This window comes from Ascoidea rubescens (assembly GCF_001661345.1).
Source record: "Ascoidea rubescens DSM 1968 unplaced genomic scaffold ASCRUscaffold_14, whole genome shotgun sequence".
NCBI lineage: Eukaryota > Fungi > Ascomycota > Saccharomycetes > Ascoideales > Ascoideaceae > Ascoidea > Ascoidea rubescens.
The window spans coordinates 276,800-295,585 of record NW_017962926.1 but is presented as its reverse complement, the minus strand read 5'-3'; the positions used below and the strand labels follow the sequence as shown (position 1 = coordinate 295,585).

Genomic DNA, 18,786 nt, shown 5'->3' with positions numbered 1-18,786 from the left:
ACCAAAAGTGGATTGTGTAGGCTATTTTATGCTGTGAGTAGAATGAACAAAACGATGTCTATTACTAATGAAGGAAGCAAATATATAAGTAGATGGTGATGATGTTGATGTTGATAACAGTGTTACCTTTTTTGAAACATTCTTTGTCCCTCGATGCAAAATATGTATTTAGAATCACATGAAGGAAAGAAAAGGGAAAAAATAAAATTCCGAAGACACATCTGAGACAAAAACAAAATAATAAAAAAACAAAATAATAAAAAAACAAAATAAATAGAAACAAGATGAAATGGTTATTGAACAATTACTAAATAATATAAAAGATGAATAATAATAATATATATATATATATAATGAAACAAGAAACCTGAGTAAAAAAATTGGAAAGAATGGGAGACGAATTTAGCATATTTATAATTTAGGAGAAGAACGACCACCTTTTGTAGCCTCGAGATTGGATTCAATTTTGCCATCGATATTGATCTTGTGAGATATTGAATCTTGATCACCAAAGAAGATAACGGTGACAGTCAAGTCGTCTCTATATCTTCTCGACCAGGGAGATGGCACACTTAATAGCATTTTACCTTGATCAATGTTTTTTGTGTTGCAATTCGTCAAGGCATTTCTGATTAAATGGGTTGCACAATTTTCATCATCGAGGAAAATTTCGTTTTGCAATTTATTATCTGATTTTGATCTAAAAGGGGGTTTCAAAAAGGCAGATTGTTCTTTGTCAGTTACATCAGTTACATTGGGTAACTGTTTTATATTTTCAGCTGAGGTATTAGATGAGAAGGGGTGTAAAAGATTCCAGCCCAATTTTGAGGCAGAAGATGAGTTGCTCTTGGAAACTGAGGACTGAATGTTATTAAAATTTTTTCTCTGCATCCATCTTATGACTAAACCAGCGATTTCCTCATTTGACAATAATTCATACAAACCATCAGTTGCTAAGACTAGAAACTTGTGAGTTTTTGGATCGATTTTTTTGCTTTGAATAACTGGTTCAGCAGTGACATAAGGAGGGGTCTTTAAATTTTCTGAATATTTTCTACCAAAGAAGTTTTTTGTAATTTTATCTTGTAAATCGGAGGTCCATTTATATCTTGCATCTCCGAATGCTCTAGTTGGTTCTAAAGAACCTAGGACTCTACCTCTCGAGATGACGTTTTTTTCACCCGGATGAGCATGTCTTATTCTTTGAGCTTCGTGTGGATTTGAACCAGTTTGATCAATTGATAGAGCTTCTACGGTCCAGTTATCATCGAAGGAGCCTAAAATAGCTCTGGAATCACCAGTTACAGCTATTTTCAATAATTTTGAATTTGAGTCATAAAAGGAGACCAAGCCACAAGAACCAGATAAGGCAGGCATTAATAGTTCAGCAGCGGTTGAAGTTCTTAAATTTTTATCGGAGATTGAAAATAGGGATTGAATATTTTTGTTGATTAGAATATCATCGGAGATCAAAAACCCTAATTTGATAGCAGTATCAATTGAGTTTGATAAATGAGATGGGCTTTCAAAGTTTTTAATTTGATAAGCGGAAGGAAAAGGAGGAGGGGGAGAAGAAGGAGAAGAAGGAGAAGAGGATTTTTCTAAATAGGCAACAGATAGCTCGTTTATTATTGTATCTAGTAGATGGTTTTTAAGATAGTTTGAAGTTGTCCAACCAGCATGACCATCGTAAATTCCCCATAGCATCCAATCCATTACATTATTACTGTTTTTATTGTTATCATTATCATTGTAGGGAATTTGAACTATTTTTTCTGAACGATCATCTTCAACAGGATTATTTGAGGGCAATTGAGAGATATCGTATCTTAGTACACCGTTATTTCTGTTGATATTAAAGCTTTCCTCATGTTTCCTCAAGATATTTAAAAACTGATCGTCTGATAGTAGATCTATACTTTGTTTGTTGTAATCCTTTTGACTGTTGGAATAGGTTGAGAAATAGGCATTAGAAGCAGTGCTGTTGATGTTAGAGGAATTCGAGTCGTTTCTAATACTGAAAGACGTAAAAAGAGTGGTGCCACTGTTATTGTTGTTGCTGTTGTTGTTAGAATTGGCAGGGGTGTCAGAGTAGATTACGTTTTTCTTGAAGTAATCAGTGGGATTCAAAAAGGAAAGATCGAAGCTGGTGTTCAAGTAGTAAGAAAACATCAAAATACTGGAAGCAATTGCAATTCTGATGGAAGGCCTTCTCATTCTGTGAACAGGATGATCTTTGGACAAGAGTTGAGAAAGAAAACGCCTTTGGGCAAGACAGTGAAGAGTTCTGTATTTGAGATGCTGGTTGATAGCATTGGACTGAATAGCCAATAACCCCATTCTGAATACGACAAGAGCCAGAAAGCAAAAGCAGCAGAAGCAGCAGAGGAAGCAGAAATGGAGCACAGGAAGAAGATGCCTTTTCTGCCTTTCTGCTGCTCATCCGCAGCCTCCGCGGGTTACATAAGCGCTGATAGAGCCGTGATAAGTTCCGGGACAGATATTTCAGACCCGTATCAGCTGACCACATCCGTGTTAGGAATGCGCGGGCGGCGATTGGCCAGCGGTGGACATAAAGCTGGAAAACTGGAGTATTTGGTGCTGCTTCTGCTGCCTCTGCTGCCTCTTCTGCTGCTTCCCCTGCTGCTAATATCTTCACCATGCCTACTGTCCAAGATCTCCCCCCTGTCGGGGGCTACGACCCTATTCAATGGAAACGACACTTGCCCTCCAGGGGCTTCAGACCCAAGATCTACTTTTTGGGCTTGGTGCTCTTCATGTCCTACGGTTTTTACAAAAGTTGTCTGGCCATCAGAGAGAGAAACGAATTGAAACGAGAGAAGAACTGGGCGAGAATCTACTTGTCTCCTTTGTTGATAGCTGAGCACGACAGAAACTTGATCCGTAAGCATTTGGCTGACAGATCAAAGGAATCCATAATCATGAAGAATATCACTGGTTGGGATGTTGACGAAAACGTCTATAACGATGGCAGATTTAGAATCCCAACCTATTCCTTTGCTGATTATAAAGACGAATAGTTTTTGGAATATTTAGTCCAGTCATACATTTCGTTCCATTTTACTCAATTTGATTCAGTTCTATCTTAATATTCTATATAGTATAAATACATTTCTCTATTTATCTAATTGTTTGGTGTTTGGGCCCTCTTTTTTTTTTCAATGCAGTGATTTACTTGTCTAATGATCAATTCCACTGCCCTCTATTCATGGATCAATTCGTACAAATCTCCCAACTTATTGATATAATAATTTGGCACAACATCGTTATCCTTACTAAAGACATCCTCTTCACTGCAAATACCTGACAAAACCAATAATGTACTTAATCCTCCCAATTTCCCAAATTTGATATCAGTATTTAACCTGTCTCCAACCATAACACTTCTGCTAATATCGATATTGTGTTCTTTGATAATGCTCTTCATCATATTCAAGTTGGGTTTCCCACAACTAATCGACTTTCTATTTGAACAGGTCTCTAGGGCCTTTATCATTGTGCCTGCTCCAGGCAATTTGAATTTTCCATTTGGAAATGTCGAATCAATGTTGGTTGAAACGAAAAAGACCTCTGGCCTCAATAAATACTGTAACCCAATAGCTAGTCTGTGGTAATTGATATTCAAATCTAATCCTGCCAATACAACTTTAACACTTGGATCAAGGTTTTGGAAATACTCGCTCTCTTCAACACTGAATTTATCATCCAATCTAATATCTTCTCCTCCAATATACTTGATTCCTGCTTCCCTCAACTCGCCTTCAATTCCTCTCATTCCAATCACAAAAACCTTGTCAGTTTCTTTATTGACATTGAGAATCTTCTCAATATAAATTGCACTTGCGAAACTCGAATTGAAAATCTCGTTTTTATTTATAAAATTGATCCCTAATTTACGAAATTTCTTCAAATACTCCTCTCTAGACTTGGTCGAGTTATTTGAAACAAATATTAGATTCTTGTGTAACTCCATCTTTAAATATGTTAGAATCTCAATTGTTTTTGGCAAAAGTGTATTCCCACTCCAAATAACTCCATCACAGTCAAATAGAAAGTTATCAAACTGATTTAAAAATCCAACAGCCTGTTCTTTACTTGTAATCTTGCTAATATCCATTTTCACCTATATTTATTTATTTATGTATTTATTTTTTTCTTTCTTTTATTAAATATATATATCCTGATATAAACTAAAAGAAACAAAAGAAACAAAAGAAACAAAAATACTTCGCTCAACCCATTATATATACGTTTGGCTGTACACTCGCCAATCAAGTGAGCTGAGGCATATGCCATAACTGGTTATTCCTACAGGAATATGAAGAACAACTCTAATCTCATTTAATAGTACATATAAATCATAACTAAAACCTCAAATCTATTTTCTTTATCTTCTGTTTTAATCACAGACTCAGATATCAATACCAACATGTCTTTACCTCATCAGCTTATCAGCAAGCACCACGTCTCTACCCTAAAAGGTAATTACCATCTATAAACTATAAACCATTAAGACCTCTCCTGAATTAAACCAAACAATTATATATATCAAAACAAAACAAAAAAAAAGGTATCTCTTTTTATATTGTTGTGCTTTCCAAGTACTTTATTTGTTCATTAAGTTCTTCACAAATGTCATCAGTCCCCATTCCACCAAATGCTAGGAGTTTTAATTGCAACTCGCAAATAAAGTATCTCATATCTTCCCATATTTTTAATTCTAAATCAAATCCTTCGATTTTATTTTTACTATAATATCGATGTCTTTTTTCCTCTTTATCAACCAAGATTTTGTTTTTTTTTAATGCTGCTGGATTTAATTTGGGAAAATTAGAATGAACAAATACTATTTTTGGACTTGCTGGTTTCAAGACCAAGTCATTTTCATCTAGTTTATATTTATTGAAGAGATTATTTTCACCATCTTTGTTATGCTCGTTATTTTCATTGAGTTCATTATTTTCATCGAGTTTGTTGTTTTCATTATCGCTCTTGCTTTCTTTGAGCTTTAATTGCAATGCTTCATTTGCTTCTTCAAAGGATTTAAATAATGCTTTTTTGTCTTTACCCTCGTTAATTAAATTAAGAATATTTGCATTTTTTTGAAATTTTTGGTAATCCTCAACTGGATCGTGCTGAACCATTGATGTTCCATGATAGCCTCCATCAGCGTTATAACCAAGCACACCCACAAACTTGTTAACTTGATAAAACTTTGATCCTGTTTTCACTGCTGCTGCTAAAAAAGTATCTTTATCTCCTTCTCCTGTACTGCCTTGAGAGAGTAAAGGATAATAATGATCAGGACCATATGTATTATAATAAAGGGATAACAATAGCATTTTAAAATGGGTTTTTTTGTTGACTAGTAATTGGCCAGATTCTGTTGAAGAATCAGGTATTGCACCCTCCCTATCATGAAAAGGCACCTTTGAAATGTTTTTCTCATCTTGAACAGAGATTCCATGAGTGTATATACCATAGTTAGTGTATCCAAATCTGATTCTTTCGCCTACATGGACATCAGCGATATCATAAAAATAAGGTGAGGTTGTTCTTCTCCAAAAGTCGGGCCAAGTTACTAAGCCATTGTCCTGGAAAACTTCTGAATCAAACAAATAATCAGGTTTAATAGCAGGCATATTATCAGAATCTAGCAATAAGACGTTTTGGAAAGAAGAAGCTAAGATAGCAAACACTTTGTACTGATAGCCTTTGAACTTGAAATTCTGAATGACATTTTTTCCAAGGACTTCAGGTAAAAAAATGCATCTAGCATTTAAAGAAGGGAAAATTTGGGTGCATAGGTCGATTTCATAATCATCTATTGTTGGAATTAAAACTTCTACAGGCAAGGTTGAGCCTGTTCTTCTTAAAGATTTTATTGATAGCAAAGTGAGCCAGTTATATTTTCCACCACCGGCGTAAACAATGCCATTTCCAACATAATTCAAGTCATTTGGAATTGAATTTGGAGTGTTTTTCATAAAAATCTCATGGGATAATTTTAAAGAATTGATTTCCACTGGGTCTAATTGAAGAAAGGTTTTTAAGAATTCTTCATCATATATGGGTTCTTTTATTTTATCCGAGCTTATAGTTGGAGATTTTGATTTGTATTTTTTAGTTAAAGAGGAAACAGTTGGTTTTGCTAATTCTATAGTATTGAAGATGTTTGTAAAGAAATCATTAACTTTTTGAATTTGTAGATTTGGGTTATCAAAATAATAGGATATTAGCATTATTGATTTCAATTTATAATCATGGAGTGAATCTGAATCTGAATCCGAATCTGAGGATGAATCTGAGGATGGATCTATGAAAAGATCGGGATCATAGTTGTCAGAATATTCATCTATTATAGATTTCAAGTGTTTCAAATGTTTATTTTTGTTTGAATTTGAGCTGGTTGAAAGGGGATTTAGATACAGAAAAAATGAGCTTTTACTGTCACTATTGTTATCATTATTAGGGGCATGATTGGAATGATTTCTAGAAATATCGCTATTGTTTTCAACTATTATGCTGTAGTCGTAATTGACTTGTAGTTGCAATGTGGACAATATAATAAACAAAAATATTAAAAGCAAAATGACTATAGATTTTGTTTTTATGTGGGAAGACCGAGAGAGTTTTTTCTGAAAAGATTCAAATAAAGAATAAGCAGAAAAACCCATGGCGAAGGCTAAGATAAGAAGTTGTGATCAGATAAAAAGAGAGAGCAAAGCGAGAAACCTGTTTTTCGACGATTTTCTTTGGGCTTTATATATTGGGCTAGGAAACATGTTTTGAAGATAGCTAATACTAGCCTAAACTCCTATACTACTCCCACGGAGATCAGGAATCAGTAAGCACTGATTAGCTGGGTGGAGCAGGAAAACAGTCAAGAGACAAGGAGAAAGCACATTTCAAGAAGAAAAGACAAGACAAAGAATGGCTTCTAAATAAAGAAACGTTGAAAGTCAAGAATATCAACACAAACAGAAGCCAAAATCCTATTATGATGGTAGTGGTCCAGTTTAACATTTAAGAACGGGTATATTTAGAACTTCTTATAGATTGTCCTGCGCAATAAAAGACTAAAAGAGCAAAGATCAAAAGGGCATGAGTATAGTAGACACACATGTTTGAGCCCGCGCCAAATCCTGCATATAAATCTGCATAAACTTTATTCCCACAGCGACCAGGACTGCAGCAACACCAAGTGGCGCTTAAGTGCGCAGAATGTCAGATGTATTACTGCATCAATGTGCGTCACTCGACGTACATTGCAACGCATTTCTGCATAAGCACCTTTACGAACTGCTCTTTTTCTTTGTGAACTGCTTTGGGAAGCGGTTTTTTTTAGCTGGAAATGATGAAAATAGTGGCCTTGTTTGGTTTTCTTGTTGTCTTGTTATCAATAGCACTGTCTCTGCTGTTCTTGCTTCCCACGCGTTTTTATTTGACTTTCATCTGCCGTAGCTTGTGTGTCTTAAGCTTTGAGAAGAGCTGTTTTTTTTCTTTTGAGAGACCGAATACTATCCGAGCCACTTGATTCGTTCTTTTTTTGATCAGGCTTTACCTCTTTGAATACATTCGTATGGATGCAATCTTCGAGACCATTACCAGGGGTTCACTCGCCGGCCCATGCAGGTCGTAAACGTCTCTCGAACAGGGCTTTAACAGTGGATTATTTCATGCATTATGCTTTTGCCGTTGTTGAGCCACTTTTATTTTCGAGCTTTGGAATAATCATGATCATCTTCTCAGCTGTCCTTGCTGCTCAATGCTCAGTGCTCAAATACAGTAAAAACTGCCGTATTCATGAAATATCTTCATCTGGTTTATAAAGCTTTCAATCTGCAACTCTATTTCGACTTTTTGCTTTTTGCTTTTTGCTTTTCTTTAAGTTATGAAGGTTCGTGTTAAACAAGCAATTTCATGCCTCAGTATATCAGGAATTATCAACATTAAATTCTCTTCAGCACAAAGTCATTTCATCTTTTCAAAGAAAGTACTGGTCAATTTCAAAAGAAAGTCAAAAAGTCAAAGTCGGAGAAAGAAAAAAAAAAGAAAATCACGTATTCAAAGTCTACACTAAATTTAGATCAATTAATGCTTCAATTTGATTAATTTAATTGCATTTGGGTTAAATTGTTTTCCGAATCAAGGAAAAAAGCTAATTAGGAAAAGACATCAAACTAAAAAATAAAAAAATAAAAAAAGAAGAAATAAAAAGAATCAAAATAAAAATTTTACATTTAATAGTCCATCACTACCAGTTGAATAACATTGCTGCGGCGTATTCGGCATTTCCTCCAGATGAATCTAGAGCCTGAATCACTTGAATTCTTGTAAAGCCAAGACTGACCAAATTTTGTATTGTGGCCTCATCGTGTTTTGTACCTCTTTCATTGAATGTTCTTCCTTGAACATTTCCGCTTGGATTAGAACTATTTGTCAATCCGCTATTGTTTTCGCTACTTTTATTATCAACATTGACTGCAATTTTCAACGGACGATCCTCGAATGTTGATTTGACTGATCCAGGTATTACTCCTAATTTTTCACCTCCAGTGATCTTACTTTTTCCTTCGACTTTGTTCGATAGAGATTCCAAACCATTGCTTTCTCTCTTGGAAGATGGTATTTCTGATTCCGATAAAAATGGCGTTTCTTGATCACCCATAACCAATAAGTTTCTTTTTAAATCAATAATGCCTTGATGTCTTCTTAGCATATCCAATCCCAATATTAACTCAATATTGGTTTCCAAAATAATAAAACTGCAGTTGAAAAAACTATTTCCAATTTTAATCGAAGCTGAATGAATTTTCCCAATAATCTTAGATGTTCCAACTCCCATTGCTTCTCCCATTACTCTTTTATCAATTAATCTACTCAATCCAACTCTCTCTGCAATATCTGGCGACATTACTGTGATTTGAGCTCCAGAATCAACAAACGCCTTTAACGGATGTTGATTGACCTCAATGTTAACATATAACATTGAAACATTGATAAGTGTCTCTGGGTTATATTCATATGCATTTCTATAGTTCTCATCGATTTGTTCTCGACGAATTAACTCTAAAATCTTTTCTTGATTTTCTGGATCATCTGGATCATCTTCCAATTTTCTCAATTCTTCTGCACTTAACCCATTACTAGACTGATTATTACCATCTTCCATCAATTTTAATACCGTCTCTTTAAATTTATTTGGATCATCCAAACTTTGAATGACGCTTGGGGGAAATCTAGTTCTCAACCCAATATTCTCAAGCAAAGTAGTTCTCAATTTCTCAATCTCAAAATCAGTATAATTACCAGAAAGAGTCTGGTTTGGATTGTTATAACCAGTTGGAGGGTTAATACCACCACTTCCATTGCCACTGCCACTGCCACTGGATGTCAGCATAATATCATCTTTTGATCTTAAAATTATTATATCATCATCTTGAAAGCCCACCTGATCTAAAGTCTTTGAATCATTTTCTTTTGATGTTATTTCCTTCATATTAAACAAAATTATCTGCTTACTAACATCAATTGAAGTTTCGTTTTCTAAATATGCTTTCAAATCAGCAAATTTCATATCTGAAGGTAATTCTAATGCCATGAACACATCCTGGCTTTCTAAACTAAGTGTCAATTTCATGATGAAAACCAATACAACGAAGTACAATAAAATACAATCAACAACAACTAAAGATACTGACTTTAATATAATTACAAATACAAGATAAACGTATATCTTTGAAAAGTAAGTGTGGCAACCAATGGTTCATGCGCCTTGATGTAGAGATCAGAAGAATCCACTGCGATGGATCTCTGTTTTCAATTATAAAAGAACGTCTTCAAAGCGTTTAGGACTTTGCTCAATCGATCAATTTAACAATGAACAATCAACTCAAGCAATCGTTATTCGATGTTCCTACAAATACCAGACTAACTATTGGTTCAATTGCTCCTGTTTTAGATAGGTTTGTTAAACCTGGGTATTTGACGCCCAATGAATCTAATTATTTGCAGTTAATTTTAGTTGAAAGATTAGCAGAAAATTCTACTGATAAAGAATTATTGAAACTATTATCACGATTTTTGACTCCACTGATTTACGATGATATTGTCGAGGAAAGAAATTTAAGTAAACTATGTGGTTATCCTGTTTGTCATAAGAGGTCGATTAAAAACAAGACTCTTAATATAAATAAAATCCGAACTCCCTACAGTTATTTGAACAATTATTGTACAAAAGAGCATTATCAGTGTTCCGAGTTTTATAAAAATCAGTTGCTAGACGAAGCGGTTTTTAATAGAAGCAATATAACTTTTGTTAAGGTTGGAGAATTGTTTTATGAGAAAAACATTTCGCTTTTGGAAGATCTTTGGGAGTTTAAACAAGATAATGAAGAGTTGTCTTTGGTCGAGATATTAAGAAAATTGAATCTCAATCAAGACAAACATATTACTAGTACTAGTAGTAGTGATAATAATGGAAATGGAAATGGGAATGATAATCGAAATAGTATAACCACTATTAATAGTAATAAAGAAAAGCCGAATTTTGGAAAAGTATCATTTGAAACCGATTTGCTTAGTGATGTAATTGAAAGATATTCAAGTGTTAATAGAGAAGAGAATTTTAATGATATTAAATGTGATGATGAAAGTAATGATGAAAGTAATGATGAAAATGGAAGTATTAATATTGATAAAAAGAAACATAAATCAATTGAAGGATATCAAGCAATTTTTTAATTTTTAATTTTTAATTTTTTTTTCTTTGAATTATATAAGACTATTTACATTAAATAATAATTAGAAGATGATCAGAAGATTAAATCAATCTTTATAAAATTTGAATAATTTTAAAGTTTGTAGTAAATTGGGATTTGAATCTAAACCTATTTTGTTGTTTTTAATAAATAATTTCATTTTTTTGAATCTTTTGATTCTATTGTTATATTTTCGAAGAAGGGTACGATTTAGTTTAGATTTATAATCTGTTATGAGATGGTCATTGAAATATTGATTTCTTTGAGATATAAAGTTATCTAATTTAATTAAGAGAAAGTCTGAAGCATCTTTTGAGTATTGGGTCCAGCTATTGATGTAAGAATATTGGTTTCTGAATTGTGGGTTGGTTTTTTGATGAGATTTGGATAAAAATAACAAATATTCCCATTTAGCTTCGTCTATAGCATATTGATGGAATGGATAGTCCTCGACTAGTTTAATGTTGTTCATTATAATTTGGTGTTTCTTTTTGATCATGTTTATAAGATTTGAAGCAATGAGATTTCTCCTCCAGGGGAATCTGAGAAATTTAAAATGTCTTTTGGCATCGATTTTAACGTAGTAAGTTTTAAGTGGTTTTGGGCCAGATAAGATTGATTTTTGAATTTTGCCCAATTCCTTTATAGCTAAATGATAGTAGGCACTTTTAACTAGAAAATTGTAGATTGGTTTAGGAGGAGAAGAAGAAGATTGATTTAGTTCATTATTTAATAAGGAATTTAATTGATTTAAAGTTGTTGGAACCGTAAAATTTTGAGGTAATTTTTTTTTAAAGATTAAGCGTTTGATATGAGATCTTACTAGTTGTAAGTGTTTACTATTTTTAATTTGAAGCAATTTTTGAGTTTTTGATTTTTGAGGATGATGATTTAAAGGTAGTAATTTATCTGATAAAGGTATGTTATTAGAAGTAATTGTGGGAACCAGAAAGTGATCATTTTTAATGCTTTGATTATTTCGGGTTTGATTTTGATTTAACAAACTTGTTAAGATGGATTTTGTAGAAGTTAGTTGTTTACCCAAATGATGAGATAAAGAAATGTTTGAAGAATCAGAATCAGAATCAGTATGGTTTGAAGAATATAAGCTTCTTAAAAAGACTTCTAGATTATTGGCAATAAGTAGATAGTTTCTTGTTCTTTTTGAGGAATTAATGCGAGAATATATGTGAAATCTATTTTTAATTAGAGAATAGTAGTTTTTAGATAAAATATTTAATTGATTAATTTCATGATTTCTCTGAGGAAGTTTCATGGAATCAGGCACAGGAAGCTGATTTAGGTGAATTGAGTGTTTTAATAGACATTTGTATAGAGATAAAACATAGTCTTTATGAGCTTTTAGCTGGAGAAAGTTTGTTGGCATTTTGCAATGAAGAATCAAAACCAAATCAAAACCAACCCTATTTGAAATAAAAGCATCAGCATCGAAATGTGGACGTATTGATCGAAATGATTTTTTTAGAGGGTCTGAAAGAGGAAAAGAAAAGTGAAAAAATCCAAAGAGCGGTCAGCAATTACGTAATACCAGTGCTACCACATTTCTGGCCTCCTCCAGTGCTCGAACGGAGTCAGTGTGGTTTTCGGCGGAGTTAGAGCATTTGGGAAAGTTTTGCGCGGAGCAATACTATTCTGTCTAGCGCGTTCTGCAATATACACAGACCCGGCTATTGACGGTCATCAGGAGAGACGCACAAGACAGCACTAGATAGTGCACATAAAGTTCAGAGCTAGCAGACGGAGCATCACAGGATGTGTACAAAACAACAGTTGCAATTAACACCAGTTTTCAAGAAAGAAATAGAGCATTGTTCAGGAATCCAAACAGTTTTCGAAAAAATAGCACACTGGCTGGAACAATTTTCCCAAACGCTCCATGCTGGAAATTCTTTGGCGAAAATAATCTGCTGCGGAATAAATACAGGCATTGATCCCGATTACAGCGGCGGACTCTTATCTAAGTTTGCTCTAACAACAATGCGCTGCAGAGAAAGAGGGTGCAGTTGGCGACAGGACCAATGAGTACGGCTCCCGTTTGCAACAATTGCTTTGAAGAAATCTATTTTAATAGCATTTATCACGTGTGTATCATACAAAAGTGGGACTGAGCAAACCAGCATTTTGTGCGGAATCGGAGAAGTCAGAAGAGAAAGATATGCATCTGCAGGACCTGGCCAATGGGTGACTGGGATTTTCATTGTAGGAACGATAACGAAATTGAGTTGTCGTGCTGACATGAAATCTTGCAAATGGGATGTTCCGACGGACAGACCCCTGATCTCGAGAAGAGCGGGCGTGGGTCCCCGTGAGCAGAAAACGGGCGGATTGGAGGGGGGCCTGGCGCGCACAGCGAGAAAGACCCCATACAAGCGGGAGCGGGCGGATGAGCGCAGACCCCTAGCAGCGATAGCTGGAGCTGCTGCCGCTGCGGCACCTGCGCCTTTGCGAGGATGGGACAAGAAGCTTCGGACCCAGCAGCGCGGGAAGCAGCGGCAGCAGCGGCCGCAGCGGCGTGCGTTTGGTGCAGGATCTTCCGCAGCTTGCTTCCACCAAATGCTTCTCTTTCCCTAAACCAAATCTGTTTATTTGATTGGTTTTCAGGAAAATTTGAGAAGCTGTTAAAAGTTTTCAAAATCCAGCATCGCTATATCCTTTCAAATTGTATTATCACACTAATTTACTTCAGCCAAAACACTAATTTGCTGTTTGCAAATATATCTATTCTATTCAATATATTTCCCCAAATTTTTCATCCAACTTCAATCTCTAATCCTGATTTTTGGTTTTTGGCTCTTCTTTTTGCTTTCCTGCTCACTATTGAATTGTAATATACCTAGAAGGATATCCCATCCTCACAATTTACTATCTCAATATTTCATTCTATTCTATTGCTATATTATTATCCTATTATCATCCTATTATCTTATTATCTTATTATCTTATTATCTTATTATCTTATTATCTTATTATCTTATTATCTTATCCCCCTTATCGTCTAGCCTATTAGCCTATTAATTCACCTCAAATCCATCCACATTCATAATATCAACACCAATATGTCTGAAATACCTGATCTTATATCTGCTCAGTCAAACAAAAATCCCTTACCTCCAATATCAAAAAACTCCTCTTCAACTTCTTTAAAATCTGCAAACAAGCTCAACATAATGAACAATAGTACCACCAGCAACACTAGCAACAAAACTAGAAATCTTTCAAAACAAAAATCTGCAACCTTGCTATTATTCCACAACTCTGATTCTGCCTCAAGCGAGTCTTTATGGAGAATGTATGCGAAGGCTAAAGCATCTCTACCCTATAGAGCTAGAATGGAAAATTTAACCTGGAGAATGATGGCAATCTCTTTAAAAAAAAAAAATATTATAAATAAATCTTCAAACAACTCAAGCAACTCACCCTCAAACTCGCTCTCAAACTCTCGCTCGAATTTAGATATAAATTTAAACCACAATAACATTGATAACCATATCATAATAGATAATAGCAGTAATATCCTCAATAATGCAAACTTCAACAACACACATAATTCAATCAACAACATCACCCACAATATCACCAATATCACCAATATCACTAACAACACAAACCACAACACAAACCACAACGATATACCCGCAAATAGCTTAGATAGCTACCCCATGGAAAATATTCAAAGCATTCATGAGTTACACAACTTTAATGGTGACAGTATGATGGAATGGGCCTATGATCCCTCCATGGATCCTCCATCTTCAAACACAATTAACAACAACAATAATAATAATAATAACAACTTTTCACTGCACCCTGACATTACCTCAAATGACTTCTCTTTCATCAAAACCCCCATATTATCTTCTCTTGATAATGACTTGGAAATTTCAAATCTCCCGATCTTGAATAACTCAAGAGATAACTTTGACTATGTTGCTCATATTAGAAACTATGGGAATAGTCACAATAACCAAAATAACATTACTCATATCAACAACAACAACAACAACAACAACATTAACATTATAGGTTTACAACCCCCAGATTTTCAAAGATCAAATTCAAAAAAAAGACCTGCTGATTTTTCTCCTGCTTTTTTACCTGTTGATACCCATAATATTTATACTGATATTCACCCAAATAATACTAATAACTTTAACATAAACCAAAACATACTCACAAACAACAATAACATTCACAAAGACAATAACATTCACAAAGACAATAGAAAACAAAAAATTAATAACGGTAACAATAACAATAATAACAATAACACTAGATCAATTAAACCTCCCAATTCTTCGAATTCCTCTAATTCCTCAAATCCCATCTTGGGTCTTGAAACTTTGCATGAAAATCCTCATCCACACGACCATGCTTTCCATTTTTCTTTAGATCCCTTAGCTGTAGAAGCTCCTTCAAACAACTATTCAAATTCTGTGCCGCCTAATACTTTAGCCACTCATCCTTCTCACCATCACTTTACTTTATCCTCACAAAATAACCATTTTTTAGAAAATCAAACAATTGGTCCCTCGAATTTACTAAACAACAATAATAATAGTAATAGCAACAACTCGATTCATCAAAATTTCCAAAATCCCTACTTTACAAATCAAAATCGCAGCAATTCTTTTTTTTCTCCAAATTTACAAAATCAAAACGAAAATACTAACGGCTCAATCAATTTATATTCCCCAAATACTTTTAATTTTGAAAGTGATTCCCCTTACTTTCCAAATAACAATAACAATAACAATAATAACTCAAATAAAGCATCTGTTAACTTAAATGGAAGCTCAAAAACTTCTTTAAAAATGAGCTCATCCTCTTTTGCTTCTTTGAAAGATGATAATTTTAGCTGGTTGGAAATGGCTGAGCCTGGTTCTAATCTTTCATCTAATAACTCAACTCCTGTAACTACAAATAAATTTCCACCAATACAACCAAATTTTAAAAATAACTCCACAATTTCTCCAGGCTTCATCAACAAAATCCAATCTCATCAACTGCCGTTACAACAAATTCCTAACTTGAATGGAAATAAAATCACAAATAAAGATGACCCATCTATTGGAAAATACCAAAGAAAGAATTCAACAGCAAGCAGAAAACTGAAATCAAATAAACCAACAAAAAAATCGAAATCAAAAGACAAAGTTTCTGGCACCAACACCTTGAAAGGTAAAAACAACTCAATAGTAAACTCTCAAACTAGATGCACAAATTGCAATACTCAAACTACTCCTCTTTGGAGAAGAAATCCAGAAGGTCAACCGCTTTGTAATGCTTGTGGATTATTTTTAAAATTGCATGGTGTTGTTAGACCCTTATCTTTGAAAACAGATGTCATCAAGAAAAGACATAGAGGTAGTAACAATGATAGCAAAAATTCAAAAGACAGTTCCAAAGCTGTTGCACGTAGTGATACCTCTCCTATTGATAAAAATGGAGGTCTTATAAAAAAGGAAACAAGTCCTATTTCACCTAATAAATCTAATAATATTAACGCTTTGGGAGTAATTGGTGCAAATCCATCAAATAGTACAAGATTTCCCAATAAATCCATGCTATTAAAAAGAACTAGCGATATTGATGGTGATGATTTAGAACCCAAGCCCGTTAATTTAACCACTGAGGATCTGATTCAAATGGCAACTTTACCTAACATCAGTGAAATACCCGAAAATAGTAATAGTATAGAGTCAGAAACAGTAACAACAAATAATCCGAATGACAGAAACACAACTACCAATATAGATAATGGAAACACTGAAAATAATGATGATAGTGCCAACCAAAATGATATGTTTGACACAAATGGTGTTGATCTTGATTCCAATGGTCAAAACAATTGGGAATGGTTGACAATGTCTCTCTGAAAAATGACTGAATGAAATGATAACCATGTTTTTTTTTTTTTTTTTGTGCATACTAGATATTAAAGCAATATTTAATATTTTTTTATTTAACCATTAATCTTTTTGTATATTTTTTTATCACTTGACAATTTAAAATTTTTTTTATCCTTTGTTTTATTTATCTAATTTGGTATGTTTATAATTTTTTTTTTTTTTTTTGATTTTAAATACTTAAATAACAGAATGAAAATAATAATATCCGACAAGTGATTATTAAATGGGTACTTTTCTGATTTTTTTAATTTTCTTGGTGAGTTTTTGTTAGAATATAGAGTTTGTTTTTGTATTTTTATTTTAATTTTCATTTTCATTTTCATTTTCATTTTCATTTTCATTTTCATTGTTTTGTTTTTTATTTTTTTATTTTTTTATTTTCATGCTTAAAATAATTTTTGTTGTTGTGTATTTTGAATGGTTTTCATTTCTTTGTATTTGGTTTGATAAAAATTGTTTTTTAAGTAATGATTTTGTTATTTACTAGAAAACAGTTGAATAAAATTAAGCTTTGTTATATATGTATATTTATTACATATAATATTTAATAAATTAATAAATTAATAAATAATATTAATATCAATATCAATCATCTTCTGCTTCAATATCAACTCCAAAATCTTTTAAACCTTCACCAAAATCATTTTTCCAATGAACTCTTTTTTTGACTTTAGATTTTGAGATAACAGAAAGTTCCCCTACTACAAATCTTTCAGCCCCTACACCTGGAGAAGCATCGTTTCGAACCAATTCATCGTTTTTATCTTGATTATTACCATCAGGAGGCCATGGCAAACCAATTTGATCTTCTTCAAGATCTTCAGTTTTTTTGAAATGCACACCATCACATTTGGGATAAACCCATGGAATTAGTAATAACCAAGGGTAATTCAAAGCTTGAACAAAATTTTGCCATGGACTAATGTCATAAGGGAAAATAAAATCATCAATTTTGAAATTCGGTAATTGATAATTGAAGTCTTGGTTATAATTATCAGAATCATCAGAGTTATCAATATCATTTATATTTGATATAAAGTTATTTTTTTTATTTTTCAATTTTTTTTTATTTTTTTTATTTTTTGAGCTTGAGATTTGATAATCATTTGAATAGTCATCCAATTCTCTGTTTGAATAGGATGTTGAAGAAGACCAAGAGTTTAAACTCGTCAAGGACAAAGACTTATTGTAAACAGAGAGGTAATTTTTTTTGATCTTTTCCCAAAATTGAATTGTGTTAATTTGAGATTCAATTCTTTCCCATTCCCAAAATTCAATTTGGGTCATTCCTGTGAAAATAGTATAATAAAAGCATCTTAAAGTTAAAATAAATACAGTTATAAATACAAAAGAATCAATGGGCAACAAAATAATTGTAAAGGTCAATTCTTTTTTGTTGATCATGTAAGAGGGATAATTCTTTCGACTCCAAAAATACATTACTTTTTTAATTAAATGAACCAATACAAAAAAAGTAGTATAGTCTACCCATAATAAAAATCTTATAAAATGACCCAAATTATTGTTTCCAACACAATTATTAGTCCAGGGACAATGATGATCCATTTTCAATACACATTGTTTGCAAGATTGACAATGGTGGGACCTTTCGGGTTTATAATTGTTGCATTTTTTGCACCATCTTTTCCACGCTATTGGAGGCTTTTCGGGAACAAAAAACTTGGGAGGAGAACCAGGATTTACTTTAATTGCAAGCAAATAGTTCAACCAAATCATGGACAAGCAGAACTCAAACCATAGTTGTCTGTTCATCGAGAAATCATTCCTAAAGATGAAAAAATGAGCCGAATAACCAATAAATGCTATCAAGAAGGATGGGATCTAGAGTATGGACATTGATAAAGTTAGTTGAAAGTGCAACCGAAAATCCACAAAGCAGTGTTTGCAAGAAAGCATAGACAGCATACAGCTATACCCAACCAGGGCCACTTTAGTTTGGCAATCATCGTAATATCAGCGAGAGAGATGAATCAAACACCAGAAAGTAAGAAACAGCTCTTTCTCTTTCTCTCTCAGAAATACCACTGCAATGGATGTGATACCATAATGCA

The 18,786-nt window shown here is 33.4% G+C and overlaps 11 protein-coding genes across 11 annotated transcripts; 4 read left to right on the top strand and 7 right to left on the bottom strand.

The window, feature by feature from the left end:
- Positions 1-221: 221 nt before the first annotated feature.
- Positions 222-2,358, bottom strand: PTC5 (type 2C protein phosphatase PTC5). The gene has a single exon (XM_020193868.1). It carries the CDS (start codon positions 2,338-2,340, stop codon positions 412-414), a length of 1,929 nt encoding a protein of 642 aa, XP_020045363.1. The 5' UTR covers positions 2,341-2,358; the 3' UTR covers positions 222-411.
- Positions 2,359-2,621: 263 nt separating this feature from the next.
- ASCRUDRAFT_61376 (uncharacterized protein) lies at positions 2,622-3,041 on the top strand (the record flags this gene model as incomplete). Its single annotated transcript, XM_020191278.1, has 1 exon — positions 2,622-3,041. The coding sequence occupies exon 1, from the start codon at positions 2,661-2,663 to the stop codon at positions 3,039-3,041; it is 381 nt and encodes a 126-aa protein (XP_020045362.1). The 5' UTR covers positions 2,622-2,660.
- A 182-nt stretch (positions 3,042-3,223) lies between these two features.
- On the bottom strand, positions 3,224-4,138 carry PHO13 (4-nitrophenylphosphatase; the record flags this gene model as incomplete). The annotated part of the gene is made up of 1 exon (XM_020192031.1): positions 3,224-4,138. One exon carries the CDS (start codon positions 4,136-4,138, stop codon positions 3,224-3,226), a length of 915 nt encoding a protein of 304 aa, XP_020045361.1.
- A 463-nt stretch (positions 4,139-4,601) lies between these two features.
- Positions 4,602-6,263, bottom strand: ASCRUDRAFT_38131 (alpha-mannosyltransferase; the record flags this gene model as incomplete). The annotated part of the gene is made up of 2 exons (XM_020190826.1): positions 4,602-4,909; positions 5,090-6,263. 2 exons carry the CDS (start codon positions 6,261-6,263, stop codon positions 4,602-4,604), a joined length of 1,482 nt encoding a protein of 493 aa, XP_020045360.1.
- Positions 6,264-6,788: 525 nt separating this feature from the next.
- ASCRUDRAFT_115802 (uncharacterized protein) lies at positions 6,789-7,106 on the bottom strand. The gene has a single exon (XM_020188831.1). The coding sequence runs from the start codon at positions 7,045-7,047 to the stop codon at positions 6,880-6,882; it is 168 nt and encodes a 55-aa protein (XP_020045359.1). The 5' UTR covers positions 7,048-7,106; the 3' UTR covers positions 6,789-6,879.
- Positions 7,107-7,829: 723 nt separating this feature from the next.
- Positions 7,830-8,191, top strand: ASCRUDRAFT_115791 (uncharacterized protein). The gene has a single exon (XM_020188830.1). It carries the CDS (start codon positions 7,916-7,918, stop codon positions 8,102-8,104), a length of 189 nt encoding a protein of 62 aa, XP_020045358.1. The 5' UTR covers positions 7,830-7,915; the 3' UTR covers positions 8,105-8,191.
- A 1,712-nt stretch (positions 8,192-9,903) lies between these two features.
- On the top strand, positions 9,904-10,831 carry ASCRUDRAFT_15156 (Rtr1/RPAP2 family protein phosphatase; the record flags this gene model as incomplete). The annotated part of the gene is made up of 1 exon (XM_020189294.1): positions 9,904-10,831. One exon carries the CDS (start codon positions 9,904-9,906, stop codon positions 10,765-10,767), a length of 864 nt encoding a protein of 287 aa, XP_020045357.1. The 3' UTR covers positions 10,768-10,831.
- Positions 10,832-10,844: 13 nt separating this feature from the next.
- On the bottom strand, positions 10,845-12,211 carry RRG1 (Rrg1p). The gene has a single exon (XM_020193867.1). The coding sequence runs from the start codon at positions 12,169-12,171 to the stop codon at positions 10,852-10,854; it is 1,320 nt and encodes a 439-aa protein (XP_020045356.1). The 5' UTR covers positions 12,172-12,211; the 3' UTR covers positions 10,845-10,851.
- A 3,807-nt stretch (positions 12,212-16,018) lies between these two features.
- Positions 16,019-16,168, top strand: ASCRUDRAFT_26194 (GATA-type transcription factor; the record flags this gene model as incomplete). The annotated part of the gene is made up of 1 exon (XM_020189938.1): positions 16,019-16,168. A coding segment is annotated over one exon (150 nt), but the record flags the coding sequence as incomplete, so codon positions are not given.
- A 593-nt stretch (positions 16,169-16,761) lies between these two features.
- ASCRUDRAFT_115781 (uncharacterized protein) lies at positions 16,762-17,140 on the bottom strand. The gene has a single exon (XM_020188829.1). It carries the CDS (start codon positions 17,059-17,061, stop codon positions 16,843-16,845), a length of 219 nt encoding a protein of 72 aa, XP_020045354.1. The 5' UTR covers positions 17,062-17,140; the 3' UTR covers positions 16,762-16,842.
- An 83-nt stretch (positions 17,141-17,223) lies between these two features.
- PFA4 (palmitoyltransferase PFA4) lies at positions 17,224-18,681 on the bottom strand (the record flags this gene model as incomplete). Its single annotated transcript, XM_020191277.1, has 3 exons — positions 17,224-17,801; positions 17,868-18,556; positions 18,643-18,681. 3 exons carry the CDS (start codon positions 18,679-18,681, stop codon positions 17,300-17,302), a joined length of 1,230 nt encoding a protein of 409 aa, XP_020045353.1. The 3' UTR covers positions 17,224-17,299.
- Positions 18,682-18,786: the final 105 nt, after the last annotated feature.

Coding starts and splice junctions, on each gene's coding strand:
- ASCRUDRAFT_115781 (XM_020188829.1), bottom strand. CDS start 17,061: ATGAAAATGAAAATGAAAATGAAAATGAAAATGAAAATGAAAATTAAA.
- ASCRUDRAFT_115802 (XM_020188831.1), bottom strand. CDS start 7,047: ATGTTAAACTGGACCACTACCATCATAATAGGATTTTGGCTTCTGTTT.
- RRG1 (XM_020193867.1), bottom strand. CDS start 12,171: ATGCCAACAAACTTTCTCCAGCTAAAAGCTCATAAAGACTATGTTTTA.
- PTC5 (XM_020193868.1), bottom strand. CDS start 2,340: ATGGGGTTATTGGCTATTCAGTCCAATGCTATCAACCAGCATCTCAAA.
- ASCRUDRAFT_115791 (XM_020188830.1), top strand. CDS start 7,916: ATGAAGGTTCGTGTTAAACAAGCAATTTCATGCCTCAGTATATCAGGA.